Source organism: Brachypodium distachyon, chromosome 2 (assembly GCF_000005505.3).
Source record: "Brachypodium distachyon strain Bd21 chromosome 2, Brachypodium_distachyon_v3.0, whole genome shotgun sequence".
In the NCBI taxonomy this organism is placed as follows: Eukaryota; Viridiplantae; Streptophyta; class Magnoliopsida; order Poales; family Poaceae; genus Brachypodium; species Brachypodium distachyon.
Genome location: NC_016132.3, coordinates 49,967,704 through 49,976,615, shown reverse-complemented (window position 1 = coordinate 49,976,615; position 8,912 = coordinate 49,967,704). Strand labels below are relative to the sequence as shown.

Genomic DNA, 8,912 nt, shown 5'->3' with positions numbered 1-8,912 from the left:
AATTATTGTACGTGTTGTGCCGTGGAGAGATACCGGTTAAATTGTAATTGATAAGCCTATGTACCGTTGCATCACAACTTTCTTCTTTAATTGATGATACATCCGCTTAGGTGTATTCTAGAAAAACAAAAACATACTATGTTGTTTGGCTACGGTATAGGCTACTTTCTCTTCCCATAATTTAGAAAATCAATGTCCAAGGTCTTGATCATCATTTCGAAAAAAGAAGAAGAATTGGACACTCATTGGTGCAAAATTGATAGCTCGGACAAGTTGGTTAGAGTTGATCTAAATGACTACTCTCTCTATTACAAAATACATCTCATATAGATTTATGCATTTGGATTAAGGCAGTTCTCGTTTCTAGTGCCTGACCACTCATATCTATTATATACTAAAAACAATATGAAAGGTACCGAAGGGAGGCTCCACGTTGATCCACATCATCCCAATTATTCTGACCGTTGGATCTGAGATCTAAGAACCGTAGAAAGGCGTGCTAAACGTGTAACGGTTTCCTCTCACACACGGTTATCGGTACGCTACATACACGTACACGTTACAATAAAAAACATATGTGACGTACGTGGCTGCTGCAGGGGATCCTGGACCATCGATGGATCAATATCCTTCGAGCGTGTAGCGTCTTCCGGCAACCCGGCCGTCAACGCGCGCCGCACCAGGGTCTGATCCGTGGCCCCATAATTAATTATACAATGTTGCCTTTATACGCTACGTACGTTCTCGGCAGATACAGAGATCGATCAACTCGAGATAGATTAGCACACCATCCATCATCGATTTGGCAGTGTGAACTACGCAGAGCAGATGATTTCACAGCAACTCTAATATATTAAGTATGATAATTTAACTTTAATTTTTTTTTTCACAGCTCATGAAAATATAAATAGTATGGAAAACTCTATTATTCATATTTTATATCTATATCTATTATATATTTTTGCAAAGGTAAAATATTAACGGGTATTTCAGAATTAGAACTCTAAGTATTAAGATGCGTTCCTAAATTTCAATACCGGCTACTAATTGATGTCAAATACGAGCGAATGAGTCGCTAGCAAATTAACCAGACACTCACTAATAAATATATCTACAGACTCAAGAGAATCAACTAGCTCAATACCTAATTTTAATCTGAGTATCAATAGAATAACCACATAAAACTTCAAATTCATGTTAATATTAAAAACTGCACCTACTAATATATCTTGACATACACGGGATCTATCAACGGAAACAATTGATTCACCAGTTTTCCATATGAACTTCATTTTTTTTGTCCAGATGTGATTTCAGCCACTAACAGAAATCTCTACAAACTCCGCTTGATCACAACTAAAAATATACCGGCTACTGTTTTTTATTGAATAACTAAAAAGAGGACCTACAAAATCAACTGTTATATGGGCCTTAAACCGCAAGCCCAATAAACATAGCCTCCCATTAAATCTTAACCGTGAAGTATAGATCTAACTGTCAAAATAATTCGAGTGACGTGGATCAGCATGGTGGCTTCCCTCTTTAACCCTCAATCCGGGTCTCGATAGAATAATCACGTAAAACTTCAGACTCACGTTATGATTTATTACTATAAAAATCGCACCTACGAATATAATTTAACATACACGCGACCTATCAGTACAAACAGTCGATCCACCAAATTCCGTGTGAACTTTATTTTTGCATACAGATGTGATATATTTCACATGGTCATATCGGGCAAAGACCTGAGGTTCGTAGGTGATATGAATTTAATTTATAGATACTAAGCTAACATCACATACATGTGATCAATCAGTCTGATCCGCACCATGTGAATTGTTTTAACCATCACTACCTCTGTTCAGGTTTAAAAGGCATGCACATATTATTAGATCATCAATTTGATTAACTAAATATGTATTATATTGCACAAAAAATATACCATTAGATTCATTATTGCAAGAACTTTTCATGATATAACTTTCTTGTCATATAACTTACAATTTGTTAGTTGAATTGGTGATCTAGGGCACGGGCATGCCTTATAAACCCCGGACGGAGGTAGTATATAATAACACAACGTGTGGTCCTAGAGAGAAAACTCCATGTTGATCCACGTAAGTTAAATTATTTAAATCATTAGATCTTATGTTTAACGGTCAAGATTTATGAGTACTAACATTATTTAGAACTATAACTCTACCTACCAAAATATTGTTAGCAAGATAAATGTGGGCTACACATAACCTCGATTTTACAAATTTGGGTTACTAACGGCATTTATAGATTTATTACTCTACATATAAATTATTATTGCTAAGAAAAATGTGAATTGTGTTGCACATGGCCCCAAATTTTAAATCTCATTACTAATTTAATATCACGTGTGAGCAAATGACCAGTCAGTGAACCAAACACGTCTTTATGGAATATCGCTACAAAGTATTGTAGAAAACAAATGGTTGGCTCAAATGCTCTAAACTTTAATCCGAGTACCGATAGAATAATCAAGTAGAACTTTACTCTTGCATTATGATGCATTATCATGAAAATCTCATCGACTAATATAACTTGGCATACACACGACTACCAATGCAAACAACCGATCCATCAATTCCACGTATGAATTTGAATTTTGTTTACAAATGTGATGTATATCACGTGTGATCAATCATCTTAAGTAACAACTAGCAGTTGGTAGATGATCTGAACGTTAGTTACAAACACTAACCTAATATCACCCACAAACAATTAATCAGTCCGATGCAGAAGTTGAGCAACCATTCGACACACACTTTAGTGTTTAGTTCTGGATTTTAATATAAAAGTGCATGCAAAACATTTAGTCTCATCTTCAAAACATATTTGACTAAATATATATACTTTTGTAGTTGCTAGATATATAGGGTTAATTGGTCCTGTCCTTTTATTTTATCAACCTATATGTAAAGAACACAATAATACGTATCAAGGTTTGTTACAAAATAATGACGCATGATTAAAAATGTTTCCCGCGCGATTGCGCGGGACACCGTGCTAGTTGGATTAATAATAAATGGATGTGAATAGTTATTGGCCGGGTGCAGGTATCAAGAGAAAAATGAGGTGTATTGTGGAACAAATAAAAAAAATATACACGTTGTATTGTGGAATGGAGAGAGTAGCTGGATATTGTCCGCTCACCCTTGTACTCTTTTGGGCAATTTAAGATGAAGTCATGTATGCCTTTGGGGAAACTAAAACTCAAAATCTTTATGTGGTACCTTTGTCAAGAGGTCATCCTCGCAAAAGATAATCTCGCAAAACGCAGGTGGAGCAGTAAGCGTTGTTGCTTCTATAATGAGGTAAAACGATAAATGACATGTTCATCTCTTGTCCAATTGTTGCTTAGTTGGCATGTCATTTTAGTGACTTTTAATCTCCTATACCTCGTATTATTAGGTTGTGGGCGGTGGATTGCTAGGCAAATGGTAGATGGCTCAACAACACCATTTGTACTTTATGCCATCGCCAGTCGGAAAGCGTGCTCATATGTTGTTTGACTGTCACTGCTTCAAAAGGATTTGGATCGCTGTTTCGATCAACATCCTTTTTTTTAATAGGAACGCAGCCATTTCATTAACTTGTTGGCAAGGCGAGATTATACCGGACACCGCGGTTTCAATCAACCTCCCGGCAAGCCTAAAGATTGCATGCACAAATATGATGTTTCTGTCCATCAATGTGCGAAGACATTTCAAAAGGTTCCAGCACCCTCCCTGATGATTATGGCAAGAGTAAAATACGCTGGAGGTACTAATTCTTTTGTAAAGGTCGTCTCACCGGGTGACGTGACCGTTTGACCAGCGTCACGTAGACTTGGGCTCACCCGTCATGTAACATGTTGGATCGCCATGCAGGGCTGGACCCACCTGGAGAGACAGTAAGGATGAGGAGGCAAGTTTTTTTTTTTTGCAAATTATATTGCAGCTTGTTAACTGACGGATGGGCCCAAGCCTATGCGCCGTTGGTCAAACGGTCACATCACCCGGTCAGATGAGGAGATACACACTTAGGATCTGCGGCGAACAACTTTATAAATGATTAGGACTCAAATGTGTTTTAAAGTTTAAGGACTAACTTGGCACATTTAAAAAATAAGTAGAACCTCTTGTGTATTTTACTCTTATGGCAACCCTTCATTGTGTGTGTGCAGTGTTCTGGATCATGTTGGAGTTACAGAGTTGCATGAAAGTGTTTTGTGTGCTGGGCTCATGTTGGACTATACAGAATTGCATGACACTGTCACACTATATTCTGTGCTAATACCATCAACAGTTATTTCACGCGTCACACCCGTTAAAAGTCACAGTAATGATAACATACAGACGGAGACTTGGACATGTGAGATTGTCTGACGGTCTCGGTTTAGCCTCTGTTCAAAATACATGGACCAGATTGTCTGGATGCATTCCAGCTCCAGTGTTTAGTATTTCTTCCGTAGCGTCGCTTTTTTGAAGTACAAAGCCAATATATCCATTTCTTGTATGCCTTAAGATAGCAAGATAGGGACTTAACTATGGATTCCCTTAACTATTTACTTGCTGAAGATTGATTCTGATTATTTCGCCATCTTCTGCATTTTCTTGGATAATATCCATCAGCTTGGGCCTACTGATCCTCAGAACCTGAGATAGTTTGGTCGTCCGGAAAGTGAACGGCTGTGGCTTGTTGCACAGTACTCCGATCTCCCCTAATAGATCCCCCTCTGCTGCTTTTGCATAAACCTGAAAAATGGTCAACATAGTAAGCACTTTGGTCCAGGGACCGAATTTGCACCAGGCTCTTTATGAAATGAGGAAGTCAGGAACTCAGGAAGCATTACTTGCTCCGTTCCATCTAGCATTGCCACAATGTCCTGTTAATGAACATAAGCATGATTAATTAGTACTCAAGTGCTACAAGGTTCGTGCATTGATCTCATAACGTACGTCCGTGGCAAACCAATAAGGTTCTAATTCGTACCACTGCTCCAGTCACAAGAAGATGCAGGTCCGATGGGTATTCATTCTGCAATATGATGTCCTCCTTTGGGGCGAAGTACTCAGCTTGCATCTCCGTTACCTGCATAGTTAAGTTCCACCAGTCTCCTTTCAATATTAAACTACGTCTTCAACGTAAGGATCAAGTTGCTAGCTAGCTTCTCACCAGTTGCTGGATGAAACTCGTGGAGACTCCCTTGAACAGGTAGGTTCCTAGGACAACCGGGAAGAAGAGATAGAGAGATATGCTCGACCGCATCGCCTTTGGGAGGATGTCTAGCGTCTCCTGTTGCTTGAGCCCCTCTGCCTTGTACCTCAGGCACAAGTGGTTCACCATCTGCTCCTCTATCTGCTGCGGCAACTGGTTCCTCGCCGCGAACTCTGAAGCAGCCTGAACCATGTCCCTCTGCAATTTTTTTTGGTCATACACAAATTAACTGCCATTAGCTTTGTAAGATCGAGAGCAGTGTAATAATATGCACGCGTGCGTACAAAGTCTCTGGTGCGGCTGGTGCTGTGGACGACGAGGTTGGTCATATTGCCGATGAGGTAGGCGGTGAGCCAGAGGTTGAAGAGCATGTAGGAGATGCCGAAGAGCATCTCCCTGGCGTTCTCGGCGTGGAGGTCGCCGTAGCCGGTGGTGGTCATGGTGGTGATGGACCAGTAGAGGCAGGTCACGTAGCGGACCCACAGCCCGTCCTCCCTGAAGTCCGGCATGACGGCGCCGATCCATGTCCGCCTCGGGTCCGGGTACCTGTCCGCGATCAGGTAGTTGATGCACCCGGCGCAGTGTATCGCGAACAGGGTCACCTGCATCCATATATCCAGAGATCCGCCCGGCCGTACGTGATGCAGCTATGATCAAGAAATGCAGAAATTAAGGAAGAGAGAAGAGTCTGCAGGACGTACTGAGATGAGCTTCGTGCAGCGTATCACCGCGTAGTTGAACCGGATGTCCTTTTCAAGCCTACGGAATCATAACGCACCATGTTTCTGACTACCGCACTTTTGACTTTCCTTTCAAGTGCAAGTGCAAGAGCATTGCTGAACTAGCTAGCAGCGTTTCTTACCTTGCGAATAAGGAACTGACCCTGCGCAGCCGCCAGAGTCTAAGGACGTTGAGGAATTTGAAGCCGAGGCTGTGCTCGTGCTTGTTGAACAGGTGGCTGATCGAGTGGAATGGAACCGTCGAGCAGGCATCAAAGATGAACCAGGTCGACAGATACCTACGTAGAGACAATAAGAAAGTCACAAGAAAAAAACGTATAGGTCATATGATCGGAATTCAATAATTTCATGCATGTCACACGGCGCCTGAAAAATGAAATCAAACTATGTATCTGGATTCTGGAGTACGTAGCAGCAGCAGCAGCAGCACCTGAGCGCTATTTTCTTAGGATCGTCGACGACAAGGTAGGATTTCTTGTCCACGTACGGGACGAAGAAAGTGAGTATGATGTCGACAGCGAAGAAGCCGTTGACTACGTCGTCCACGACAAAAGGCGCCCGAGGCAGGTACCTCAGGAACGCGAACTCCAGCGGGCATATCCACGCCGAGTACACCACTAGCAGGATCAGAAACCTTTCCCACACCCTGCAAATCAAATAATCAAGCAAATACAAATTTAAGTTTCTCGACTCGACCTGGCCTATCTAACAGTACTACAGCCAAACCTGGCCTACTTCCCCTACTACGTACTCCGTAGCTTTCAATCGTGCACGTACGCTAATCTACAACCAAACCGTAAAAAAAAAAAAAGCAGCCGTGCGTACGTACTTGTACCGCGGATCATATGGCGAGACGAGGTATTTCTTGGAGACCAGCTCGGGGGTCTGCTGCTGGGCTGTGGTAGCGCCAAGCGATGGCAGGAGCTCGTTGCAGCCACTGGACCCGCTGCTTCTGCCGCCGTCGTAGCATGGCAAGAAGCATCGCGCCCCCCATGGCCTACGTGCCATTGCAACAAGGAACGAACGCACTACCGCGAGTTCGATCTGCGGAGGAAGCCGCGGCTGCATTGCGTATTTATACCGGGAGCTAGCAACAGAGGCATAGCTGAGCATTCTCCTTCTCTGTGTGTGGCTCTGACAGGAAGGGTTTTATGAAACGGGGACAGCTTTAGGAATACGATAACTTGCCTTTGGTCTTGTCACGGGGCAGGAGAGACGTGGTGATGGAATCGCCGGAGCCCGGATGTCCCGTTCCCCCACGATTCGCCTATGGACTTGTCGATCCCAGATTGCGTCCCATGGCCAATTGGGTGGCGCGGCCATTACCGTGGTGTAGTAGTGGTGGTGGTGCACACGGGGTCAGTGTCAGGTTTTTTTTTTCTTCCGATCCGGCATAATCTTCCAGTTGCATGCAGTTATGAAGTTATTGTTTTGTCTTTTTGCAAAGGGGGCTCAGATGCCACTGCATGTCTTCTCGTAAGTGGTGCAAATCATGTCATCCTAGACATGAAGAACTTAGAAATTAATCAAGCCGCCGGCATCTCCAAATTGCTCACAACTGAGGAGTAGTACGTCCTTGTTAATTCCTCATGCGAGTGCAGACAGGATATTATCCTAGTAATTTTCTTGGACGCAATCATGCGCTGCGGCACTAGTGTTGTTGATGTCAGGTTATTTGAGATGGAACCTTGGCTTGTTTGATATACTAAAGGATATGATCAACGTCATGTTAAGAGTTGTGGATAAGCATAAACAGAGTATAACCTCAAGTGCCAAGGCACAATAGTCGGATAAGTTATCACATTTATCCTGACATTAGGGACCTCAGAATATCACTGCGCGTTGGACTTGATTATTCATGGAACTAATAGTTAGTCACTCCGTAAAAGACAGATTTTTTTTTTAAAAAAAGTAAAAGACAACGGAGTGAACTAGGGAGCTATCAACTGCTATCCAGAAATACAGCAGAAAACACAAAGGTACATAAAATTCTGTTCTGATCAGAAATACACCACGAAACACAAAGTTGGAGCCTAAGTATATGCTGAGTGTTGGTTAACCAGTGCTTTTATTTTGGCGACCTCTTTAATTGGGCGGCCTTGTTGCCCCGTGTTCGTTCCTCTCCAGCCATTCCGCATAGCCTAGGTGCATAGGAGCATTGTTTTTCTTTTTGCTCTTTTCAAGCAACTCAACTTTGTGGTGAATAACTAAAGTGTACCATCGCTTTAATGATGAATTTTCGCTTTTGCATTAACGAATAGGAAAAGTGACATCAAAATCTTGTGATTCCAATGAAGCAGGGCCTTTCATGCTGTTGATCTTATGAAATCAACTTCGATAGGATCTACTTTGCCCATGTCTATATATGCATCTAATACGCCCTACTTAGATGGCAGTCAAAGCCATCTTCACGATAACGATCAGAGGCTGCCTATAGCTTCTTTTCGAGGGAAAGAGAAAAAAATCTTCTCAACAACGGTGGGTTTAATTTCAGTTCGGTTGTGCAAAAAGTTAGAACATGACTTATAAAATACTCACTCTCTTCTTAAATATGAGAAGTTCTAGTTTTGTCCTAATTCAAAGTTCTTCAAGTTTAGCCGAGTTTTTAGAAGAAAAAAAAATACTAAGATCTACAATATCAAATAAGCATACTATGAAAATTATACCCACTCCGTCCAACAAAAAGATGTCTCAACTTTGACTAAATTTGAATGCATCTATACACTAAGTCATGTCTAGATACATTTAAATTTTAACAAACTTGAGACATCTTTTGTTGGACGGAGGAAGTATATAACGACGGATTAATAAAACTAATACGAAGTTTTATATGTTGGTATATTTTCTATAAACTTGGTCAAATTAAAAGAAGTTTGAGTTAAGATAAAGTTAGGACTTCATTTTATTTTGGTGTCGCGATATCTTCGGTCAGCCATCAAA

At 41.6% G+C, this 8,912-nt stretch overlaps 1 protein-coding gene across 1 annotated transcript; it reads right to left on the bottom strand.

The window, feature by feature from the left end:
• Positions 1-4,300: 4,300 nt before the first annotated feature.
• On the bottom strand, positions 4,301-7,078 carry LOC100845192 (potassium channel KAT3). The gene is made up of 9 exons (XM_003569794.4): positions 6,802-7,078; positions 6,403-6,618; positions 6,095-6,250; positions 5,934-5,991; positions 5,517-5,834; positions 5,191-5,430; positions 5,008-5,106; positions 4,868-4,900; positions 4,301-4,769 (listed from the first exon to the last, which is right to left on the bottom strand). The coding sequence occupies exons 1-9, from the start codon at positions 7,038-7,040 to the stop codon at positions 4,572-4,574; spliced, it is 1,557 nt and encodes a 518-aa protein (XP_003569842.2). The 5' UTR covers positions 7,041-7,078; the 3' UTR covers positions 4,301-4,571.
• Between the last annotated feature and the right edge of the window lie 1,834 nt (positions 7,079-8,912).